This window comes from Oncorhynchus mykiss, chromosome 3, assembly GCF_057628025.1.
Source record: "Oncorhynchus mykiss isolate SJ-2025 chromosome 3, ASM5762802v1, whole genome shotgun sequence".
NCBI classification, from domain to species: Eukaryota; Metazoa; Chordata; class Actinopteri; order Salmoniformes; family Salmonidae; genus Oncorhynchus; species Oncorhynchus mykiss.
The window spans coordinates 88,687,092-88,713,401 of record NC_143024.1 but is presented as its reverse complement, the minus strand read 5'-3'; the positions used below and the strand labels follow the sequence as shown (position 1 = coordinate 88,713,401).

Here is a 26,310-nt window from a genome sequence, read left to right as displayed (position 1 = left end):
CATGATCTTTTCCTCAAAGAAGTTGATGAATTTATCACTGCTGAAGTGAAAGCCATCCTCTCTTGTGGAATGCTGCTTTTTAGTTAGCTTTGCAACAGTATCACATTTTCTGGGGGGATTGTTTATATTTTCCTCAATTAAGTTGGAAAAGTAGGATGATCGAGTGAGGGCTCTTCGACACTGCACGGTACTGTCTTTCCAAGCCAGTCAGAAGACTTCCAGTTTGGTGTAGCGCTGTTTCCGTTCCAATTTTCTGGAAGCTTCCTTCAGAGCTCGGATATTTTCTATATACCAGGGAGCTTGTTTCTTTCGAAAAATGTTTTTTGTTTTTAGGGGTACGACCTCATCTAGGGTATTGCGCAAGGTAAAATTGAGTTCCTCAGTTAGGTGGTTAACTGATTTTGTGGTTAACTGATGGCTTTGTACTTTTTGTACTCTCTTGTACTCTCCTTGAGGAGGCGGAGGGTGTCTGAAAGGGCATCTAGGAATCTTTGGGTTGTCCGAGAATTTATAGCACGACTTTTGATGACCCTTGGTTGGGGTCTGAGCAGATTATTTGTTGCGACTACAAACGTAATAAAATGCTGGTCCGATAGTCCAGGATTATGAGGAAAAACATTAAGATCCACAACATTTATTCCATGGGACAAAACTAGGTCCAGAGTATGACTGTGGCAGTGAGTAGGTCCAGAGACATGTTGGACAAAACCCATTGAGTCGATGATGGCTCCGAAAGCCTTTTGGAGTGGGTCTGTGGACTTTTCCATGTGAATATTAAAGTCACCAAAAATTTGAATATTATCTGCCATGACTACAAGGTCCGATAGGAATTCAGGGAACTCAGTGAGGAACGCTGTATATGGCCCAGGAGGCCTGTAAACAGTAGCTATAAAAAGTGATTGAGTAGGCTGCATAGATTTCATGACTAGAAGCTCAAAAGATGAAAACATCGTTTTTTTTTTGTAAATTTAAACTTGCTATCATAAATGTTAGAAGCACCTCCGGCCTTCGCGGGATGCGCGGGGTATATGGTCACTAATGTAACCAGGAGGTAAGGCGCCATTTAACACAGTAAATTCATCAGGCTTAAGCCGTGTTTCAGTCAGGCCAATCACATCAAGATTATGATCAGTGATTAGTTCATTGACTATAACTACTTTGGAAGTGAGGGATCTAACATTAAGTAGCCCTATATTGAGATGTGAGGTATCACAATCTCTTTCAATAATGGCAGGAATGGAGCAGGTCTTTATTCCAGTGAGATTGCTAAGGCGAACATCGCCATGTTTAGTTTTGCCCAACCTAGGTCGAGGCACAGACACGGTCTCAACGGGGATAGCTGAGTTGACTACACTGACTGTGCTAGTGGCAGACTCCACTACGCTGGCAGGCTGGATAACAGCCTGCTGCCTGGCCTGCACCCTATCTCATTGTGGAGCTAGGGGAGTTAGAGCCCTGTCTATGTTCATAGATAAAATGAGAGCACCCCTCCAGCTAGGATGGAGTCCGTCACTCCTCAGCAGGCCAGGCTTGGTCCTGTTTGTGGGTGAGTCCCAGAAAGAGGGCCAATTATCTACAAATTTGATCTTTTGGGAGGGGCAGAAAACAGCTTTCAACCAGTGATTGAGTTGTGAGACTCTGCTGTAGAGCTCATCACTCCCCCTAACTGGGAGGGGGCCAGAAACAATTACTCGATGACGACATCTTTATAGCTGATTTACACGCTGAATCTATGTTGCGCTTGGTGACCTCTGACTGTTTCATCCTAACATTGTTGGTGCCGACGTGGATAACAATATCCCCATACTCTCTACACTCGACAGTTGTAGCTTAGCCAGCACCATCTTCAGATTAGCCTTAACGTCGGTAGCCCTGCCCACTGGGAAACAGTATATGATCGCTGGATAATTCATTTTAAGTCTAATATTGCGGGTAATGGAGTCGCCAATCACTAGGGTTTTCAATTTGTCAGAGCTAATGGTGGGAGGCTTCCGAAGCTCAGAAGCCATAACGGGTGGAGGAGAGACCAGAGAAGGCTCGGCCTCTGACTCCGACTCGCTGCTTATTGGGGAGAACCAGTTGAAAGTTTCTGTCGGCTGAATGAGCGACACTGGTTGAGCATTCCTACGGCATTTCCTTCGAGAAGCCATGCGAAAGTTGTCCGGCTGCGGGGACTGTGCGAGGGGAATTTGTAAGGAAGTGCTATTTCTTATGCAGGTGACCAGCCTACTGCTATTACATTGCTATAACTGAGACAACGTATTTTCACAGTAAAACATGTTAGGTCCCATACAGGATAGCTCCCACACCCACACACACAGCACACACACATTACACACACTAACTGCCGAGGACACACAGATAAGACATACACCCACACATTGGGAGGAAGAGACAGCCTTGACTTGCAGAAACCAGCGCACACACCTAATCTCCTTTCTAGCTGAACGTTGTGTGACTGAGGACAGCGCACACACCTAATCTCCTTTTTTAGCTGAACATTGTGTGACAAAGAACGGGACTCAGAGGGATGACGGACGGCCCAACAGGGCCAATCCAAGAAGACTACACCTCAGCCTGAACCAACCCGAAGACCCGATCTTCTAGAATCAACCTACTTTCTGTTCTGTATATGACACATGTGCAAACTGTTAGCGGGGCTTCTTTTCTGCTGGTTCCTTATGAGCTGAATGAAATGGGCCCGTATACGTTGTACCAGATATCTTTACTCATAATTAAACTGTCGCTTGTCATACAATTTACCACCTTGTCTGAATCGATCCTTGACCGGCTCACCCTCCTACATATCCCATTATCAACAATTTATACTACTATCTGTACTTACTGGTGGCACAGACGCTGTTTCATCCTTTCCTACACTGAAATTACCCTTTCCTAGCCATTGAGTTTGAAGCTGGGCTTGTAGCACAGCTATCCTCGCCGTAAGGTGATCATTCTCCTGTATATTATGAGTACAGCAACTGCAATTAGGAGGCATCATGTTAATGTTATTACTTAACTTTGGCTGTTGGAGGTCCTGTTTGAATGAAATCCCCTTAGAAATATGTTCACATTACAGACATGATACAGAACTATATTCATGATTCATTATAAGGGTCAGACTCAACATAAAAGGAGGACCAAGGTGATGTGAAGTATCCTACAGTAACTGACTGCCTCACCACACCGGAATGGAGTCTATTCGGTACCAAATCAATTTGCCCTCTCTATGCACTCACACTGGGTGTAAGTCAATGTGGAAACAGTTGAATCCTCAGGTTGTTAGGATCAAGAGAGAGCGGCGATGCTGCTGGAACGTTGATTTCTATGCTGGAAAGAAGGGCTTTGGGGGATTAGCATTTAAACATGTTCTTTTCACCTTTACTGGCATGCCTCAAATCCACTGGGTCTCAGTGTTCCACTTACACAGGGCTTTCAATGGGAGTATTTCATGTATCCGGTAAGGTTGTGTGTGTGTGTCTGTCTTTGCTAGGTTCCATTAAACCAATATCTCTCTCCTTCTCTCTATTCCTCTTTCTATCCCTCTGTGATTTCCTCTATGTCCAGGCTACCTGTTGGTAACAGACCGGATCATTTCCTGTATGTCCAGGCTACCTGTTGGTAACAGACCAGATCATTTCCTGTATGTCCAGGCTACCTGTTGGTAACAGACCGGATCATTTCCTGTATGTCCAGGCTACCTGTTGGTAACAGACCGGATAATTTCCTGTATGTCCAGGCTACCTGTTGGTAACAGACCGGATAATTTCCTGTATGTCCAGGCTACCTGTTGGTAACAGACCGGATCATTTCCTGTATGTCCAGGCTACCTGTTGGTAACAGACCGGATCATTTCCTGTATGTCCAGGCTACCTGTTGGTAACAGACCAGATACTTTCCTCTATGGCTGGCCCTTAAATGTACACAGAGAGCTAACATTAATAATATGCATGTATGTCTCTAATAATATGCATGTGAACTCTGTGAAGCATTTATTTGGGCTGCAATTTCTGAGGCTGGTAACTAATGAACTCGTCCTATGCAGCTGAGGTAACTGTGTCTGGGTCTTCCTTTGCTGTGGTGGTCCTCATGAGAGCCAGTTTCATCATTGTGCTTGATGTTTTTGCGACTGCACTTGAAGAAACATGTCTTAAAGTAATGATGGACTGTCATTTCACTTTGCTTATTTGAGCTGTTCTTGACATATTGACTTGGTATTTTACCAAATAGGGCTATCTTCTGTATACCACCCATACCTTGTCACAACACAACTGACTGGCTCAAATGCAATAAGGAAAGACATTCCACAAGGCACACCTCTTAATTGAAATGCATTCCAGGTAACTACCTCATGAAGCTGGTTGAGAGAATGCCAAGAGTGTGCAAAGCTGTCATCAAGGTAAAGGTTGGCTACTTTGAAGAATCTCAAAAAGAAAACATATTTGGATTTGTTTAACACTTTTTTGGTTACTACATGATTCCATATGTGTTCTTTCATAGTTGTGGTGTTTTCACTATTATTCTACAATGAAGAAAATAGTCAAAATAAAGAAAAACCCTTGAATGAGTAGTTGTGTCCACAGACACTTCAAAACCGTGTTTCTTATAATTTATTTTTGGACTGTCCTTTCTGCCATTCATCAACGTGTCATTCAATGTGTTTCTATGGGCTTTAATAGTAAAGCTTAAAATCAACATTTAATCAAATAATTGTTTAATGTTATATATATATATATATATATATATATATATACAGTGCCTTGCGAAAGTATTCGGCTCCCTTGAACTTTGCGACCTTTTGCCACATTTCAGGCTTCAAACATAAAGATATAAAACTGTATTTTTTTGTGAAGAATCAACAACAAGTGGGACACAATCATGAAGTGGAACGACATTTATTGGATATTTCAAACTTTTTTAACAAATCAAAAACTGAAAAATTGGGCGTGCAAAATTATTCAGCCCCCTTAAGTTAATACTTTGTAGCGCCACCTTTTGCTGCGATTACAGCTGTAAGTCGCTTGGGGTATGTCTCTATCAGTTTTGCACATCGAGAGACTGACATTTTTTCCCATTCCTCCGTGCAAAACAGCTCGAGCTCAGTGAGGTTGGATGGAGAGCATTTGTGAACAGCAGTTTTCAGTTCTTTCCACAGATTCTCGATTGGATTCAGGTCTGGACTTTGACTTGGCCATTCTAACACCTGGATATGTTTCTTTTTGAACCATTCCATTGTAGATTTTGCTTTATGTTTTGGATCATTGTCTTGTTGAAAGACAAATCTCCGTCCCAGTCTCAGGTCTTTTGCAGACTCCATCAGGTTTTCTCCCAGAATGGTCCTGTATTTGGCTCCATCCATCTTCCCATCAATTTTAACCATCTTCCCTGTCCCTGCTGAAGAAAAGCAGGCCCAAACCATGATGCTGCCACCACCATGTTTGACAGTGGGGATGGTGTGTTCAGCTGTGTTGCTTTTACGCCAAACATAACGTTTTGCATTGTTGCCAAAAAGTTCAATTTTGGTTTCATCTGACCAGAGCACCTTCTTCCACATGTTTGGTGTGTCTCCCAGGTGGCTTGTGGCAAACTTTAAACAACACTTTTTATGGATATCTTTAAGAAATGGCTTTCTTCTTGCCACTCTTCCATAAAGGCCAGATTTGTGCAATATACGACTCATTGTTGTCCTATGGACAGAGTCTCCCACCTCAGCTGTAGATCTCTGCAGTTCATCCAGAGTGATCATGGGCCTCTTGGCTGCATCTCTGATCAGTCTTCTCCTTGTATGAGCTGAAAGTTTAGAGGGACGGCCAGGTCTTGGTAGATTTGCAGTGGTCTGATACTCCTTCCATTTCAATATTATCGCTTGCACAGTGCTCCTTGGGATGTTTAAAGCTTGGGAAATATTTTTGTATCCAAATCCGGCTTTAAACTTCTTCACAACAGTATCTCGGACCTGCCTGGTGTGTTCCTTGTTCTTCATGATGCTCTCTGCGCTTTTAACGGACCTCTGAGACTATCACAGTGCAGCTGCATTTATACGGAGACTTGATTACACACAGGTGGATTGTATTTATCATCATTAGTCATTTAGGTCAACATTGGATCATTCAGAGATCCTCACTGAACTTCTGGAGAGAGTTTGCTGCACTGAAAGTAAAGGGGCTGAATAATTTTGCACGGCCAATTTTTCAGTTTTTGATTTGTTAAAAAAGTTTGAAATATCCAATAAATGTCGTTCCACTTCATGATTGTGTCCCACTTGTTGTTGATTCCTCACAAAAAAATACAGTTTTATATCTTTATGTTTGAAGCCTGAAATGTGGCAAAAGGTCGCAAAGTTCAAAGGGGCCGAATACTTTCGCAAGGCACTGTGTATATATATATATATATATATATATATATATATATATATATATATATATATATATATATATATATATATATATATATATACACACATACACACACCTAAAGGGGTCCTAAAATTCCAAATCACTAAATGATCCATAGTAATGACCATCTTAAAACAATTCCATACGTCAGTTTTGGAAACCACCAAATTCACATTTTAGCTTCAAACAGCTGAAAATGCAATACTTTTGGCGGCTATGAAAAATATATTTCACAGCGGTTTAGATGGTATAGTGATTCTCTACACTATACGTATGTGTTTTGCCACATATAAACTGAAATTAGGCGAATTATTCAAATTTTTGCAACCAGGAAATGGCGCCGGCATCTTTTTAAGTATCACAAGTAAATTATGAATAATTTAAAATGGCGTATATTAAGTAAACCAGATGGCACAATGTTCTTGTTGTTTTAATGTATGGATAGCCAGGGGCACACGCCAACACTCTGACATCATTTACAAACAAAGTACTTGTGGTTAGTGAGTCCGTCAGATCAGAGGCAATAGGGATGACCTGGGATGGTCTCTTGATAAATGTGTGAATTAGCCCATTTTCCTGTCCTACGTATTTAAAATTACTGAGTACTTTGGGTCTCAGGTAAAATGTATGGAGTAAAAAGTACATTATTTTCTTTAGGAATGTGGTGGTGTAAAAGTTGTAGAAAATATAGTAAAGTACAGAAAAGCTACTTAAGTAAAATTACTTTAAAGAACCACTTAAGTACTTTTGACCAGCAAAGACGAGATGGACAGCTATGCCCAGGCTCCGCCTACATCTAACTCCGTCCCTCTCTACACTCAGAACACACCCATGCCCTGCCCCCAGCACACCTCTCTCACCCCTACCCACCCTCCCCCAGTGCCCCTCTCTACCCCCCTTACCTGCCCTTCCCCAGCACCTTCACCCCACCTCCAGAGCCCTACCTCATAGGGGGCGAGAATATGGAGCTCTTCTAATATCAATTTAAACCTCTGTGGTGGACCGGAGGACCCTAAAATGGCCAGTAAATTAGCAGTAGGCAGAAAGTAGGGGGTGGTACCTCTCGGCTTCATCTTACATGATAAAACACCTAATGAGAAGAGAAGTCCTGTAACCGGGGGCAACAGAGACTTTAGGGGACATGAGTATTCCCATCATTCCCCAAAGGCTCCCTCCTGATTCTCCACCCTTTTCCAGAAGTGTGTACTTGAACACTCCCTGGCATGGATTTAAAAGCATAGGATTGGTGTAAGCATTGGCTGGAGGGAGTTTCCACCATGTGTTAAATCAATGGGAGAAAGTGTACAAGTGTAGACTTAGGGAGAATCGGGGATGCCCCAGAGTCTCTCAGAGCTATCGTCTCTCTCAGTGGGTTTGACTTCATAGTGACCCAGAAACTCTTCCTCAGGCTGTCATCCCACTCTAATCATAGTCAAAGCAGACATCTGTCTTCCCCTGGAATCAAAAACTCTGCATCGTAGTTACAACTATTCAGCAGAATGACTTTCAAATGGTGCTTATAGGTCTCAGGTTAACTGGCAGCAATCATTAATACATTTGTTGTTTTTTCTCCTCCTGTGTGGTAAGTGCCTGTGGCATTGACAACTGCTCCCCTACTGGTCACTGTAACAAGCTCTCATGTACTCCCATTGCTGTGGAATCCAGTGAACTCCCATCTACTGCCCCAACCTGGCTGCTTAAGAAACTGCAGCCTCGGGGACAGCCAATCACATGCTGGAAACATCAAATTGAGATTTTGATTGGACTATGTCTGTCAAGAGCAAAAGTTTTCTCCCTCATGGCTAGAAATATGCCTATGCTTGATTTTAGATTTTTTTTTAAAAACATTTTTTTTTTTTTTTTTTTTACATACATTTGATATCAAACAGCATTAAAGTGATTTCAAATTGGGTGCATATTCTTCATATTAAATTAGAAGGACACATTTTTGGTAGTTAAAAAAAATAAAACTTTTCCAGTGACGTATTGCAAACTGTTGTTTCACCTTGAAAAGATAAAGGCCACAGTGCACCAGGAGTATTAGTTGTCAGGTAGAAGATAGGCTACGTACAGCAGACAAGGCATGTGAAATGGTCATTACAATACAACTGTTTTAGATAGTCCCTTGGGAGGAAAGCAGTTTGATATCATTGACAATTATTTCTGTCTAAATATGATCATAGTGAAATATTTGACGTTTAGACATCTTGGCCTGGAGACACTTTATCAATACATATAGAAAGTGGTCTCTACATAACTCATGGTGTTATAGTTTGTAGTAATTACAGACCCTAAAAGCCTGGTGGATATCATACCAGATCTGAAACGATCACATCATAAACCCTTTTCCGAATCTATTCTTCCACAGCATCAGTGGCTGATAGGTTGTAGACTCGTCACTAGACACAGTTAACATTTACATATAAAAGCCGGGCCACTTTTAAGAGAGCACAAAGTTGTGGGAACAGGCGGATATCAACATAGTATGTAGAACAGTGGAGGCTGCTGAGGGGAGGACGGCTCATAATAATGGCCGGAATGGAGAAAATGGAACGGCATCAAACACCTGGAAACCATATGTTTGATGTATATGATACCGATCCACTGATACCGCTCCAGTCATTACCACGAGCCCTCTCCATTTAAGGTGCCACCAACCTCAGAACACACGTCTCTCTGACATGTAGAATAAGTAATAAAACCAGTTATATTAATAACATTGCTATCTGCAACTTTACACAACGTTCGCCTATTGAATTGGCACCTAAACTTGATGTAAAGAGGAATCTCTACAGTCCACATCAAGCAAAGCAGCCATTACACTCAGCGTTTTAGATTCAGTGTGGCACTGCTACAGGAGTGTGAATCACCAACCTACAACAGCACCGCGGCTCAGGCACTTTGAGCGCCAGCGAGACAAATGGAGCCTTATTCAATCGAACCCACTATCCCAGATTTCCAGGATGAGCAAAATAAATACAACTCTGTTACTCGTTTGATGTCCACTTGACAGAGTAACAATAGATCGGTCAAAGAGTTTTTCCTCAGCTGGTTAAGACTTGTCTTGCTAGGAGGACGAATTCAACCTCCTTCATTTTGGTCAGTATTTCTCTCCTGTCCAGTCTGTATAAATCATACTCCTTACTCTTTTAGCTGGACTTCCCAGCTGTGCATGGGCCTTGACTTGGTGTTGCTTGGAAGGAAAACATTTTAGGGCAGTTCCTCAATGTGCAACGTGTCCCCTCTTTCCAGTCCTCTACTGTGTGTGCCCCGTGGAGAGGGGTGGTTGATCAGCAGGCGTAGGGGGGGTCCTGGTCAGAGAGCGGGTCCCACTTGACAGGGACCAGTCTGGGGAGGTTCTAAGGATGGGGACTGGGATCAGTTGGATCATCTGTGCCGATCTCATTTATCTCCTACCAATCAGAGCAAAGGTAAAGTGTTACATTACTACTGTAATAATACTACTTAGCAAAATGTTGTAGATATTGTAGTGAATTCGGGTCCAGCGAAAGTCAAGTCAACACGTTAACCGCTACGCCTAGAGGTCCAAACCTCTTGCCGAGCTCGCTAGGACTTGGGTTAAAGGTCGCTACAATATGAAAAAACACCTTCATAAAATACCGTTCTAAAGGCAGGTATTATATTCTCACCTTTCTTCAAGATGGGATGCATGAAATAAAGAAGACAATTCTCAGCAGGACATGATACAACATGGAACCTTGGCTGGAACATGCAAACATTGCTAGATAAACATTCCGGTCACATTTCATTATCACAAATGTAAAAATCACAAACATTACCTGTTTATTTCTCTGCCCAGTGATATGTCTTTGGGCCCAGCTTCAAAGCACAGCCTGAGCCCATCAGTCTAACCCTGAACCCACCAGTTTAATCCTGAACCCACCAGTCTAATCCTGAACCCACCAGTCTAATCCTGAACCCACCAGTCTAATCCTGAACCCACCAGTCTATCCCTGAAACCGCCAGTCTAATCCTGAACCTGCCAGTCTATCCCTGAACCCACCAGTCTATCCCTGAACACACCAGTATATCCCTGAACCCACCAGTATATCCCTGAGCTCACCAGTATATCCCTGAACCCACCAGTATATCCCTGAACCCACCAGTATATCCCTGAACCCACCAGTATATCCCTGAACCCACCAGTATATCCCTGAGCTCATCAGTCTATCCCTGAACCCACCAGTATATCCCTGAACCCACCAGTATATCCCTGAACCCACCAGTATATCCATGAACTCATCAGTCTATCCCTGAACCCACCAGTATATCCCTGAACCCACCAGTCTATCCCTGAACTCATCAGTCTATCCCTGAACCCACCAGTATATCCCTGAACCCACCAGTATATCCCTGAACCCACCAGTATATCCCTGAACCCACCAGTATATCCCTGAACCCACCAGTATATGCCTGAACCCACCAGTATATCCCTGAACCCACCAGTATATCCCTGAACCCACCAGTATATCCCTGAACCCACCAGTATATCCCTGAACCCACCAGTATATCCCTGAACACACCAGTATATCCCTGAACCCACCAGTATATCCCTGAACCCACCAGTATATCCCTGAACCCACCAGTATATCCCTGAACCCACCAGTATATCCCTGAACCCACCAGTATATCCCTGAACCCACCAGTATATCCCTGAACCCACCAGTATATCCCTGAACCCACCAGTATATCCCTGAACCCACCAGTATATCCCTGAACCCACCAGTATATCCATGAACTCATCAGTCTATCCTTGATACCCACGAGCTGCCAGCCACCCTGTCTACCTACAGTACCTGCAGCGGCTGATGGTTACTCCTGGCAATGGTAGCCATCTCTCTGATCTGGTGCAGGGCGAAGGCCAGGGAGACCCAGGGCGAGGCGGACACCACCCAGGCAGGCTCGCTCAAATCCTCCTGATCCTCCTGGTGCTTGGTCTTCCTCGGTGGTGTCATTGTGGCGGCTCCGTTATTTGATTGGATAATGTCTATGGTCGCTATGGGAAAAGGGCTGGAGGGGACTGGGATGTTCTCCGCCAGCATTCTGGGATCTGGAAAACAACTCAAGCTAAATGTTTCATAATTCCTGGCTTCAAAATGATTATTCCGTTAACGTGTCTGACCTAACAACAATCTCCACTATTAAGATCCTAAATATGATTCATGCAGCATTCTACTGTCTATGAATTTCTCAGTTGCTGATTGAGAAAGATAATAAAAAGTGAATGGCAGTAAATGTTATGCTTGCCAGATTGGGAGCCAGTCAATTCTCCACTAAGGGGTTTAATAGGTGAAGTAAATGTTATGCTTGCCAGATTGGGAGCCAGTCAATTCTCCACTAAGGGGTTTAATAGGTGAAGTAAATGTTATGCTTGCCACATTGGGAGCCAGTAACTTTTCCACTAGGGGGTTTAATAGGTGAAGTAAATGTTATGCTTGCCACATTGGGAGCCAGTAACTTTTCCACTAGGGGGTTTAATAGGTGAAGTAAATGTTATGCTTGCCAGATTGGGAGCCAGTCAATTCTCCACTAAGGGGTTTAATAGGTGAAGTAAATGTTATGCTTGCCAGATTGGGAGCCAGTAACTTTTCCACTAAGGATTATAATAGGTGAAGTAAATTATGTTTTCCTGTAGGCCTAAGTCCATGCAGAGGCATGCCATGAAGGGTACAGGGTAGGATAAAATAAACATTAATGGCACATACCTTTGTTCCCACTCTGCACAGCCAGCCACTGGATGAGAGCGAAGAGGAGGAGGATGACGAGGGACACCATTCCTATCCCTCTGAAGGTGTGGGCCGCTCCTAAACCATAACCCAAAAAGACAAACGTGTGCTCCATAGGCTTTTGGAAACAAAATCTCAAAAAATGTATTTCACTCATTGCTTTTCATGTAACAGAAAAACTGTGAATTAATGACCATTTCAGGACTGTAAAGGATATATGTTACCACAGTCATCAAGGTGTGTTTCAGAACACAGAGAGAGACACACAGTTGTTATTCTGGGAGAGCTGCCAAATGCATTCCAGACCATCAAATTCCAATCCTAATGATTGAAGATGGGGCAGTTTATTAAGAGTTAAGACCTGGGTTATTTTATGAAAACCATGGAGGACAGGGCATCCTTTTAAGGAGAGGAGGCGTTGTTCAACAGTTGGAAAGGCATGTGAGAGTATGACACATGTGAGTACAACTAGCTGCTCAAGTAGGAGTGAAGCTACATTCTGTTCTGTTAGCCACTGTTAAATGTACCATCTACAATAGTTACTGCTGTTCTCAATAGTCATTTCAATGAATGACCATTGAACAGCAAATTGAACATCGAATAGCAGTCTTTACTCCTGACAGTACCTTTAACGGGTGACGCCAATAGATCCATCTCTCTTTGGTTGAATGTGTTTTACATACTCTAGAACTGGGGGACACTTAATTTGATTAAATGCAACTTCTCCTCACACAGTGGTTCTTCTTACCAAAAACACTGACGAAGCCTCCCCCCACCATGGCCCCACAGCCCCGGCCCAGCCCTAGGTGCAGGCCCTGGAGGATACCCTGGGCAGAGGTCCTCAGCTCTGGAGGCACTGCAGCACTGAGGTAGGAGATACAGGCTGCCCACACTGAGGCATGGGTCACACCTAGATACACAGAGATACAGACAGAGAGAGACAGAGACAGAGAGACACACAGACAAGGAGAGAGAGAGAGACAGAGAGTGTGGGATGTGGGGTCAACTTGCAAAAGAAGATTTCACCAAAATGGGACAATCACCCCCATTGAAAACCTACATGCAGAGTTCTGTAAGATTCTCCTACATGTCCAGAGGAAAACTACAAACAACACATGCAGCGCAGAATTAGGCCAATATCCACTAATAATAAAAACTCAGAAAAGAGCAATTCAGTTTTGGAAACATCTAAAATACAGTGACCACCTCTCATCATTACCAAACCCTACAATGTCAAGAGCTGAGAAAAGAAAAGAGTTCCCTCATCCAGCTGGTCCTGAGTTCACAAACCTGTTCTACTAACACACTGAAGCCTCAGGGACCAGAACATCCAATCAATCAGATAAAAACAATTTACAACAGTCTAAACAAAACTACATTGCTTATTAGGAAACACAAGCACAAAGCAAAATGCAGTGCTATCTGGCCCTAAATCGACAGTACACCATGGCTAACTATTTGACCATGGTTACTGATCAAAACCTTAGAAAAACCTTGACAAAAGTACAGGCTCAGTGAGCACAGCCTTGCCATTGAGAAGAGTAGACACAGGAAAACCTGGCTTCCTGTAGAGGAACAACCACCAAGCACCACAGCGGAACCCGAGAGAGAGCGTTCATGGCAAGCGACAGACGAGAGAGAGAGGACTTAACCCTCGCTGGGTGTGCCGTGTTTGAAGTGGCTCAACCAGCTAGTTCCAAGTCAACATGTCTCATTGTACACCAATAATAGAACAAAGCCATTGAGCCTGCTTACCCTCCATAGTCCGGCCTGGCCTTGCCCCCTATTCAGCTCTTTAGCTGGCCCATGTCGTCACGTGTGTCGTGTTCACGTCATGTCGGACACTGAAATTTCCAACTTGCTTACTCATTGTAAAAAGAGGATAGCCGAGTTTCCCACTTGGGAATGATCAGAATCAACCAATAGGAAGCGCTACGCAAATAACATAGGTTCATTTTAAGAGTTCCCGAGTTTCCAACATGACGTGAATGTGGCATAACCTCCCACTATTAGAAAACAATGGCCAGACCAGAGCTACGGCCATTTTGTTTGTGTTGCAGGCTGTATCATGATTGGGAGTCCCATAGGGCCGCGCACTATTATTGTCCCAGCATCTTCTGGGTTCGGCACGGGGTAGGCCGTCATTGTAAATAAGAATTTGTTCTTACCTGACTTGTCTAGTTAAATAAATGTTAAATAAAATACAAATATTGTCATACCACTTCTTTTAGAATGATGGAGATTTTTTTAAAGAGATTCAGTGCGTCTCTAAATGTTTTGTTGGCTGTTGTTACACCTCTAGTAAATGATTACAAACATTTTAAGCGTCCTTGAATGTTAATCTTTCGTGTGCAGCTGCAACATTGTTATTCATGGCCTAAGTGGCTGTTAGTGAAGTCTAGATACAGAGGAAAAGGGTGTTTTCCAGGCAAAGGAAAAGCCTTTCATTTCATTGAGAGGAGAGTTCCTGTCCTGCCTGATATGAACTCTGAGCCAACATGCCAACAATGTAAGTGCACTGGTGCAGCCAGTTCAAACACTGCTTCTGCCTTCTTTCTATCTAATGTTAACATTAGCTAAGCTAAGCTAAGTCAACATATGCCACGCCGTGACACCCAGTGTAGCCTAACCTTGAAGGACCTCCATGGGCAGGACGATCCAGGCGTTCTCCAGGTAGGAGATGTACAGGAAACGAGCTGTGTTGCAGGCCAGACCGATGTACAGCACCCTGTGGAGGGAGAGGGGAGGAGAAGGTCATGGAACACAGATGTGTTATTGATGTTCTGGAACTATCACTACTGTCTACACTGTTCAAATAACAATCCACCAATCACAAACATAACCCTATCCTAAATTGTAACCCTATCCTAAACCCTAGCCTATAGGAGGTTATTGCCACAACAGAGTTGCAGGTGAAAGCAAGGCCAAAGTTCAGAGGTCAAACCTGAACTGTCCAAGGATTGTGGTTGGTTTGTTATTGTCATTCTGAACTAGGGTTGCAAGGGGAGGGTATATTCCTGGAAACATTTCTAAGTTTACCAGTAAATTACCAGGATTTTGGTATCTTTCAAGGATTTTACATAATCTATCACATGACATCTAGTGGCCCTTTTGGGTATTTCAGATTATGACAGTCTCTGGCCCTCTGTTGGGCCTTATCACATGTAAAATATATTAAATAATAAGATGGTTTTAAATATGGTTTAAATATAAACCATCAACTCAGTGAATAACATTGGTGTTTAATGTGAGGGTTACCAAAGCTACGATAGATTACCATAGATAATCTGTTAATTACCAAAATTACTGAAGATTCCGGTAACTTTGGTAAATTACCGGTAGCTATGCAACCCTATTCTGAACAGAATATATTTCCTTCCCAGACCGTTGGATATTTGGTGCCCATCTCCCATGACAACGTCCTGTCCAATCAAACCACTGATCTGACAATGCAAATACAATGCAAATATACTGACACATTTACCAAACACTTAAATGATTCCAGTTTACAAACTTCTTTCTATTGCCTCTCTCTCATGAAACAAAAACGACCTTTGAACTTAATCTAAAAGTAAACGAACGCAAAGGCTGATTGTAGTATATTATTCGCTAACAAGCTATAAATGTCCAGATGGGCCGGATATGAGATGTGGTGGATGAGAGAGAAAGAGACAGAGAGACAGAGAGAGAGACAGAGAGACAGAGAGAGAGAGGAGACAGAGAGACAGAGAGAGAGAGACAGAGAGACAGAGAGAGAGACAGAGAGAGAGAGAGAGACAGGGAGAGAGAGAGAGAGAGACAGGGAGAGAGAGAGAGACAGAGAGAGAGAGAGACAGAGAGAGAGAGAGAGACAGAGAGACAGAGAGAGAGATACAGAGAGAGAGAGACAGAGAGAGAGACAGAGAGAGAGAGACAGAGAGAGAGACAGAGAGAGAGAGACAGAGAGAGAGAGAGAGAGAGAGAGAGAGGAGACAGAGAGGAGACAGAGAGACAGAGAGAGAGAGACAGAGAGATAGTATAAGTAGCACTACTACCATGTTGTGGTTATTTTTTCACCCCTGATCCGTCATAATACTCCACTACAAACATCTTAAACTAAAATAGTTCACACAGGAACAGGACAGGAAGCACAGCCGTGGGAAGTAGGGCTGTAAAAAATCAATATTAACAGTCCTGTATTAGTGGACTGATATAGACAACTGTAGTGCGGGCAACAACAACAACAAAAAAAAACATTTTCCCACGACCTTGGCAGGAAATGAAAGACTGTCTATTCACTGAAGGTGAGATGACTTTCAAAATACAGTGCATTGCGAAAGTATTTGGCCCCCTTGAACTTTGCGACCTTTTGCCACATTTCAGGCTTTAAACATAAAGATATAAAACTGTATTTTTTTGTGAAGAATCAACAACAAGTGGGACACAATCATGAAGTGGAACGACATTTATTGGATATTTCAAACTATTTTAACAAATCAAAAACGGAAAAATTGGGCGTGCAAAATTATTCAGCCCCTTTACTTTCAGTGCAGCTCTCTTCTCTCCAGAAGTTCAGTGAGGATCTCTGAATGATCCAATGTTGACCTAAATGACTAATGATGATAAATACAATCCACCTGTGTGTAATCAAGTCTCCGTATAAATGCACCTGCACTGTGATAGTCTCAGAGGTCCGTTAAAAGCGCAAAGAGCATCATGAAGAACAAGGAACACACCAGGCAGGTCCGAGATACTGTTGTGAAGAAGTTTAAAGCCGGATTTGGATACAAAAATATTTCCCAAGCTTTAAACATCCCAAGGAGCACTGTGCAAGCGATAATATTGAAATGGAAGGAGTATCAGACCACTGCAAATCTACCAAGGCCTGGCCGTCCCTCTAAACTTTCAGCTCATACAAGGAGAAGACTGATCAGAGATGCAGCCAAGAGGCCCATGATCACTCTGGATGAACTGCAGAGATCTACAGCTGAGGTGGGAGACTCTGTCCATAGGACAACAATCAGTCGTATATTGCACAAATCTGGCCTTTATGGAAGAGTGGCAAGAAGAAAGCCATTTCTTAAAGATATCCATAAAAAGTGTAGTTTAAAGTTTGCCACAAGCCACCTGGGAGACACACCAAACATGTGGAAGAAGGTGCTCTGGTCAGATGAAACCAAAATTGAACTTTTTGGCAACAATGCAAAACGTTATGTTTGGCGTAAAAGCAACACAGCTCATCACCCTGAACACACCATCCCCACTGTCAAACATGGTGGTGGCAGCATCATGGTTTGGGCCTGCTTTTCTTGAGCAGGGACAGGGAAGATGGTTAAAATTGATGGGAAGATGGATGGAGCCAAATACAGGACCATTCTGGAAGAAAACCTGATGGAGTCTGCAAAAGACCTGAGACTGGGACGGAGATTTGTCTTCCAACAAGACAATGATCCAAAACATAAAGCAAAATCTACAATGGAATGGTTCAAAAATAAACATATCCAGGTGTTAGAATGGCCAAGTCAAAGTCCAGACCTGAATCCAATCGAGAATCTGTGGAAAGAACTGAAAACTGCTGTTCACAAATGCTCTCCATCCAACCTCACTGAGCTCGAGCTGTTTTGCAAGGAGGAATGGGAAAAAATGTCAGTCTCTCGATGTGCAAAACTGATAGAGACATACCCCAAGCGACTTACAGCTGTAATCGCAGCAAAAGGTGGCGCTACAAAGTATTAACTTAAGGGGGCTGAATAATTTTGCACGCCCAATTTTTCAGTTTTTGATTTGTTAAAAAAGTTTGAAATATCCAATCAATGTCGTTCCACTTCATGATTGTGTCCCACTTGTTGTTGATTCTTCACAAAAAAATACAGTTTTATATCTTTATGTTTGAAGCCTGAAATGTGGCAAAAGGTCGCAAAGTTCAAGGGGGCCGAATACTTTCGCAAGGCACTGTATTTGGCCATTGTTTAACTTCACCGACCAAAAAAGGGAACAAGTGAAAAGTCTAACCAAATCTAGATTTTTTTTATCCTTTCTCATCAAATCTGCGAGAAAGGTGAGCTATTCGGTGGAATTAAATTAAACTGAAGGACAGAAAATAATATTGCAACTGTGTAGGATAACTACAGCAGACTGAGCTGACCTGGGTTCTGTAGCCTGGTCCCACAATACCAGAATGAGCTGACCTGGGTTCTGTAGCCTGGTCCCACAATACCAGAATGAGCTGACCTGGGTTCTGTAGCCTGGTCCCACAATACCAGAATGACCTGACCTGGGTTCTGTAGCCTGGTCCCACAATACCAGAATGAGCTGACCTGGGTTCTGTAGCCTGGTCCCACAATACCAGAATGAGCTGACCTGGGTTCTGTAGCCTGGTCCCACAATACCAGAATGAGCTGACCTGGGTTCTGTAGCCTGGTCCCACAATACCAGAATGAGCTGACCTGGGTTCTGTAGCCTGGTCCCACAATACCAGAATGAGCTGACCTGGGTTCTGTAGCCTGGTCCCACAATACCAGAATGAGCTGACCTGGGTTCTGTAGCCTGGTCCCACAATACCAGAATGACCTGACCTGGGTTCTGTAGCCTGGTCCCACAATACCAGAATGAGCTGACCTGGGTTCTGTAGCCTGGTCCCACAATACCAGAATGAGCTGACCTGGGTTCTGTAGCCTGGTCCCACAATACCAGAATGAGCTGACCTGGGTTCTGTAGCCTGGTCCCACAATACCAGAATGAGCTGACCTGGGTTCTGTAGCCTGGTCCCACAATACCAGAATGAGCTGACCTGGGTTCTGTAGCCTGGTCCCACAATACCAGAATGAGCTGACCTGGGTTCTGTAGCCTGGTCCCACAATACCAGAATGAGCTGACCTGGGTTCTGTAGCCTGGTCCCACAATACCAGAATGACCTGACCTGGGTTCTGTAGCCTGGTCCCACAAAACCAGAATGAGCTGACATGGGTTCTGTAGCCTGGTCCCACAATACCAGAATGAGCTGACCTGGGTTCTGTAGCCTGGTCCCACAATACCAGAATGAGCTGACCTGGGTTCTGTAGCCTGGTCCCACAATACCAGAATACCTGGTTCCAGAGCAGTTTGTGCTATCTTGCAAACTCCTATAGTCATTGTCATGCAGGAGATGACTAGACATACAGATACACAAACAGACCTGAGGGGTATACTACAAACAGGCCTGAGGGGTATACTACAAACAGGCCTGAGGGGTATACTACAAACAGACCTGAGGGGTATACTACTGTACAAACAGACCTGAGGGGTATACTACTGTACAAACAGACCTGAGGGGTATACCACTGTACAAACAGACCTGAGGGGTATACTACAAACAGACCTAAGGGGTATACTACAAACACACCTGAGGGGTATACTACTGTACAAACAGACCTGAGGGGTATACTACAAACAGACCTGAGGGGTATACTACTGTACAAACAGACCTGAGGGGTATACTACAAACAGACCTGGGGGGTATACTACAAACACACCTGAGGGGTATACTACAAACAGACCTGAGGGGTATACTACAAACAGACCTGAGGGGTATACTACAAACAGACCTGGGGGGTATACTACAAACACACCTGAGGGGTATACTACAAACACACCCGAGGGGTATACTACAAACACACCTGAGGGGTATACTACAAACAGACCTGAGGGGTATACTACAAACAGACCTGGGGGGTATACTACAAACAGACCTGAGGGGTATACTACAAACAGACCTGAGGGGTATACTACTGTACAAACAGACCTGAGGGGTATACTACTGTACAAACAGACCTGAGGGCTATACTACAAACAGGCCTGAGGGGTATACTACAAACAGACCTGAGGGTTATACTACAAACAGACCTGAGGGGTAAACTACTGTACAAACAGACCTGAGGGGTATACTACAAACAGACCTCAGGGGTATACTACAAACAGACCTGAGGGGTATACTACTGTACAAACAGACCTGAGGGGTATACTACTGTTCAAACAGACCTGAGGGGTATACTACAAACAGACCTGAGGGGTATACTACAAACAGACCTGAGGGGTATACTACAAACAGACCTGAGGGGTATACTACTGTACAAACAGACCGTAGGGGTATACCACTGTACAAACAGACCTGAGGGATATACTACAAACACACCTGAGGGGTATACTACAAACAGACCTGAGGGGTATACTGAGGGGTATACTACAAACACACCTGGGGGGTATACTACAAACACACCTGAGGGGTATACTACAAACACACCTGAGGGGTATACTACAAACACACCTGAGGGGTATACTACAAACACACCTGAGGGGTATACTACAAACAGACCTGGGGGGTATACTACAAACAGACCTGAGGGGTATACTACAAACAGACCTGAGGGGTATACTACTGTACAAACAGACCTGAGGGGTATACTACTGTACAAACAGACCTGAGGGCTATACTACAAACAGGCCTGAGGGGTATACTACAAACACACCTGAGGGTTATACTACAAACAGACCTGAGGGGTAAACTACTGTACAAACATACCTGAGGGGTATACTACAAACAGACCTCAGGGGTATACTACAAACAGACCTGAGGGGTATACTACTGTACAAACAGACCTGAGGGGTATACTACAAACAGACCTGAGGGGTATACTACTGTTCAAACAGACCTGAGGGGTATACTACAAACAGACCTGAGGGGTATACTACAAACAGACCTGAGGGGTATACTACAAACAGACCTCAGGGGTATACTACAAACAGACCTGAGGGGTATACTACTGTACAAACAGACCTGAGGGGTATACTACAAACAGACCTGAGGGGTATACTACTGTTCAAACAGACCTGAGGGGTATACTACAAACAGACCTGAGGGGTATACTACAAACAGACCTGAGGGGTATACTACTGTACAAACAGACCGTAGGGGTATACCACTGTACAAACAGACCTGAGGGGTATACTACAAACACACCTGAGGGGTATACTACAAACAGACCTGAGGGGTATACTACAAACAGACCTGAGGGGTATACTACTGTACAAACAGACCGTAGGGGTATACCACTGTACAAACAGACCTGAGGGGTATACTACTGTACAAACAGACCTGAGGGGTATACCACTGTACAAACAGACCTGAGGGGTATACTACAAACAGACCTGAGGGGTATACTACAAACAGACCTGAGGGGTATACTACTGTACAAACAGACCGTAGGGGTATACCACTGTACAAACAGACCTGAGGGGTATACTACAAACAGACCTGAGGGGTATACTACAAACAGACCTGAGGGGTATACTACAAACAGACCTGAGGGGTATACTACAAACAGACCTGAGGGGTATACTACTGTACAAACAGACCTGAGGGGTATACTACTGTACAAACAGACCTGAGGGGTATACTACTGTACAAACAGACCTGAGGGGTATACTACAAACAGACCTGAGGGGTATACTACAAACAGACCTGAGGGGTATACTACTGTACAAACAGACCTGAGGGGTATACTACAAACAGACCTGAGGGGTATACTACTGTACAAACTGACCTGAGGGGTATACTACTGTACAAACAGACCTGAGGGGTATACTACTGTTCAAACATACCTGAGGGGTATACTACTGTACAAACAGACCTGAGGGGTATACTACTGTACAAACAGACCTGAGGGGTATACTACTGTTCAAACATACCTGAGGGGTAAGCTAAACTTGAACATGGGTTGTTGGTTTAAACAATTAAATCAATCCATGCCAATTTCAACCATATATTCCCCCCAAAAGTTATTTCCGAACATTTAAGCAAGTTAGCTGGCTAACTCATTGATCCAGCTTTGAGACATACCACCCCCCCCCCCCCCCCCCCCCACCCCCCTGGGCTTTTGACCCATGCCCCCTTTTATAAACCTTATATGGCCAACCAGCTCGATGAGCTTGTGGCTGGTGAAGTAGGCAACCAGCTCTGAGATGTGGCTCAGTACCGAGCACACTCCAAATAGCGTGGTGGTCCCTTTCAGGTCCTCCAGGTGCCAGTAGAGGAACGTGAACACAAAGCCGTAGCCGAATCCCATAAACCAGGCCACGAAGAGCACTGAGCCGTACTGCACGCTACACAGCAGCCGAATGAGGTCCTGATAACGAAACGGTTGGCTGACGACACTTTGGGGTTCTAACGATTCCACCGCATGCCCATTGGGAGATGAATCACCACTGGACATTTGAGGAGACTCTGCCTCCTGTCTCTTATCCTCCTCCAGCTGAGCCTCCATTGGCCGGTGGTCACTAGTACTACTCTCAAAGTAAAACTGTGTGGACAATATCAAAGCTACGGCCATCAGGACTCCGAAGACAATAAAGGCTATCTGATAGTTCTTGTAATCGGGCACGATGCAGCCAGTGCCCTGGATGAAGAGCTTGATGTGGGTGTGGTCGATCCAGATGCCTACGCAGAGCATGGCCAGGCCCCAGCCCAGGGAGCCCCACATCCTCTGCAGGCCGTAGCGGTCCTGGTGGGGGCCCAGGTACTGCAGGGTGCGCGTGTCCACTATGGTCACAGCCGGAGCACTGAAGAACTCGCCGATGATGATGACTAGCAGGATCAGGAGGAAGATGGTCTCCACCTGGTCGTGGTTGGAGATCATGTGGTAGACTTTGGGAATGGTTGTGGTGGTGGTTGGTTTGGTTGTGGTTAGATTTGAGGCAGGTTTTGAGCTGGCTGTTGTAGTGGGGGTGGTGGAAGGGGAAGATGTTATTGTTGTGATGGTGAGGGAAGGCACAGGTCTAGTGACAGTGCTGGGTCCAGTAACATTACCACCATCGCTCCTCACATACCTGTGCAGGGGACCGCCACTAACTTAGTCTGATGCTAAACCGTGTTGATTCAAAGAGAGGGAAAACAAGTCTCCAATCACACCCCTGCGGTCCCTACTGTAATTGGCCGGCAGACCGGGGTGGGCAGGGCTGGTGGGGCGTGCGACTGTGGGTTTCCTCTCCACGCATGTTATGGAGGCAGGCTTGATGAAACCGATGCCGCAGTTGAACACCAGCCAGCAGAAAACGGAGAACACAAGCACCACCTTGCCCTTCTTGAAGCGGTCCGCCACCACCCCCCAAAAGGGGGCGCTACAGAATTCGATGAAGTACCGGATCCCGACCAGTAAGCCGCTCTGACTGGGAGTCATCCCCAGCTGTTTGTAGTACACAGGCAGCAGTGGGTGTAGGGACCCATAGGCTGCATAGAAGAAGAAATAGAAGACCTTGGAGATGAGGAGGTGGTTGTCGATCCGCACGCAGTTCCTCTCCAGGCAGTCATTACTGGGGTTGGAGGAGGGGGAGTCAGGTTTGTCTGTGGGGGGAAACTCTGGACCTTGGGAGGTAGAGGTGGGGCCCGCGCCCACCGGTATCTTCTCCAGGGTGTTGGACAAGGTGTTGAAGGGTTCTGCCAGGACATACTTCCTCTTCTGATACCCCTCGTCATCCGTCAAGATGGCCACCTGGTCGTCACTCGCCATCTCTCTCTGTGTGTGTGTGTGTGTGTGTGTGTGTGTGTGTGTGTGTGTGTGTGTGAGAGAGAGAGTGAGTGAGTGAGTGAGTGAGTGAGTGAGTGAGTGAGTGAGTGAGTGAGTGAGTGAGTGCGTGAGTGAGTGAGTGAGTGAGTGAGTGAGTGAGTGAGTGAGTGAGTGAGTGAGTGAGTGAGTGAGTGCAAGTGAGCAAGAGGGGAGAGAGCGTGAGAGAGGGGGAGAGAAAGATAGGGGGAGAGAACGAATGGGGAGAAAAGGAGAGCAAGAGAGGGGGAGAGAGACAAAGAGAGCGAGAGAGAGAGAGAGGAGATAGAGAAAGAACACAAACACCATTGTAAATACAACCTATATTTATCTGATCTTGATTGTCCCTTTCATACGTCAACTATTTGCACATCGTTACTGTACATAGCCACTAAAATAACACATTTCTATATTATTTTAAAACTTTTGTGAGTAATGTTTACCCTTCATTTTTTGTATTGTTTATCATGTATTTCACATGCTTTGGTAATGTAAACATATGTTTCCCATGCCAATAAAGCCCATTCAATTTAAAGTGAATTCAGACAGACAGACAGACACAGAGACAGTCAGACAGTCAGAGACAGACAGACAGACAGACAGACAGACAGACAGACAGACAGACAGAGACAGAGACACAGAGACAGTCAGACAGTCAGAGACAGACAGACAGACAGACAGACAGACAGACAGACAGACAGACAGACAGACAGACAGACAGACAGAGACAGACAGACAGACAGAGACAGACACAGACAGACAGACAGACAGACAGACAGACAGACAGACAGACAGACAGAGACTTGTGACTTTTTGGAACATGTGGTTTATGGGCTGACAAAAAGCACACCTTCATTTTCTGAACCAGACACTTTTGGTAAACCGGTGGGAAATGGGGCTAGCATGTAAGGACTGACTGCCCATAAGATTGGCATGATAGTTTTACAAACAAATGTTGAAGTTGTCTATTTTTTTTAACATAAATAATATATGGGTCATGGCAAGGTCAGACAGGAGTAACAAAGCTCACCACTGATGAGTCATCATAAGGCTTTTATTATTTAGTAGAAAAATCTAAAACATCTATAACAATAACTTATAAGTGCAGTCAAAAAATACAATAATTTGTTTAGCAAGACAATTGAGTATGATGTTTAAAAGCTCTTACATTTTGTTATATAAAAGACTCGGGAAAACATATCCATTAGACTACTGCCTGTACAGCAGGATACATGACTCCACATTTCCCTGTAGCGTACCAACAATATAACTGTTAGCCTGTGACTAGCTGTGCATTGCGCGATACAAATATATTCGGGCATTAATGACAAGACAACATCACACAACCATTGATAATAATAAACTGTTTTTTCACTGCAGCTGGCCATTATTTACTAGGCTATACACCTGTCGTTTGAGACGTTTCTTCTTACAACAATACATTAAAAATGTAGATCTATATTCAATGTAGAAATGTTATTAGTACTATTTTTTAAACAGAAGGCGTATCTAAACGTGTTATTCTATTTAACACAAATTAAGCCAATAGTAGGAAGTTAAAATTAAAATTAAAAACAGCAAAGCTATTTTCTTACCCAAATTATTGTTTCAATGTCTCAATGTTGTCTGAGTCCGCTTTTCTACAATGTATCTTCTCGAGCCATAATTTAGCTGTCCTATTGTCGACGACTTTCATAGGATGAATATGCGGACAGGCAGCTAATGTCACCGTCAAAAATTCCGTTCTATAATTATACGCTTTCAAACGTATACGGGGCTATTCATGTTGAACACACGTCTTTTTCGGAGAAGTCTAGACTGACGTAATTTCTCGCCCGCTCACGACTGCTGGACTATTTCAGAGATCCAGACTGTTGTGGCGTGCGTGCAGCCTAAAATGAGACTGACTGCGCATTTACTCAATGATGATGAATGCACTGATAGTCCAAAGTGGCTTCTTGTCCTCGTCGATATTGCTTTCTGCATGTCCAGTTCTTTCATTTAAGCAGACATAAATAAAAGGCGCAGAGCAGATTAAGCCACTCGCTTGTTAGAATAGCTGCATTTCAAATCAAATCGTATTTGACACATGCGCCGAATACAACAGGTAGACCTTACTTACAGTGAAATGCTTACTTACAAGCCCTTAACCAACAATGCAGTTTAAAATATAGATTTTTTATTCTATATATATATATATATATATTTTTAAAGAATAAGAAATAAAAGTAACAGATAAATAGCAGCGTTTGTTCCCCCCGACAGGCTGGTCTCATTGACTGGATGTAACATAGTAAACGAAAATCCGGGACACTCAAATGAGTATGATATGTTGCGTTTGGTATGGTTACATAAAACAGAAGGTTGCTACAGGCAAAAACGAAATGAGCATGGTTGGATTAGCTAATTAGTAACTACTTAATATATGTTTGAGCTACTTTGCATCTACTTAGCATGTTAGCTAACCCTTCCCTTAACTCCTAACTCCTAACCTTTACCCTAACCTAGCTAATGTAATCCACCGAGCTAGCGTTAGCCACAACCAATTGGAATTTGTAATATACACTATGTGGACACCCTTTAGTTAGTGGATTTGGCTATTTCAACTACACCTGT

At 43.9% G+C, this 26,310-nt stretch overlaps 1 protein-coding gene across 1 annotated transcript; it reads right to left on the bottom strand.

Annotated features, from left to right (window-relative positions):
* Nucleotides 1-8,340: 8,340 nt before the first annotated feature.
* Nucleotides 8,341-25,423, bottom strand: LOC110520609 (major facilitator superfamily domain-containing protein 6). The gene is given in 9 exon segments (XM_036975232.2): nucleotides 8,341-9,713; nucleotides 9,716-9,757; nucleotides 9,760-9,808; nucleotides 11,213-11,466; nucleotides 12,122-12,220; nucleotides 12,891-13,052; nucleotides 14,773-14,870; nucleotides 22,058-23,665; nucleotides 25,290-25,423. Coding segments are annotated over 8 exon segments (2,370 nt in total). The 5' UTR covers nucleotides 23,662-23,665; nucleotides 25,290-25,423; the 3' UTR covers nucleotides 8,341-9,651.
* Between the last annotated feature and the right edge of the window lie 887 nt (nucleotides 25,424-26,310).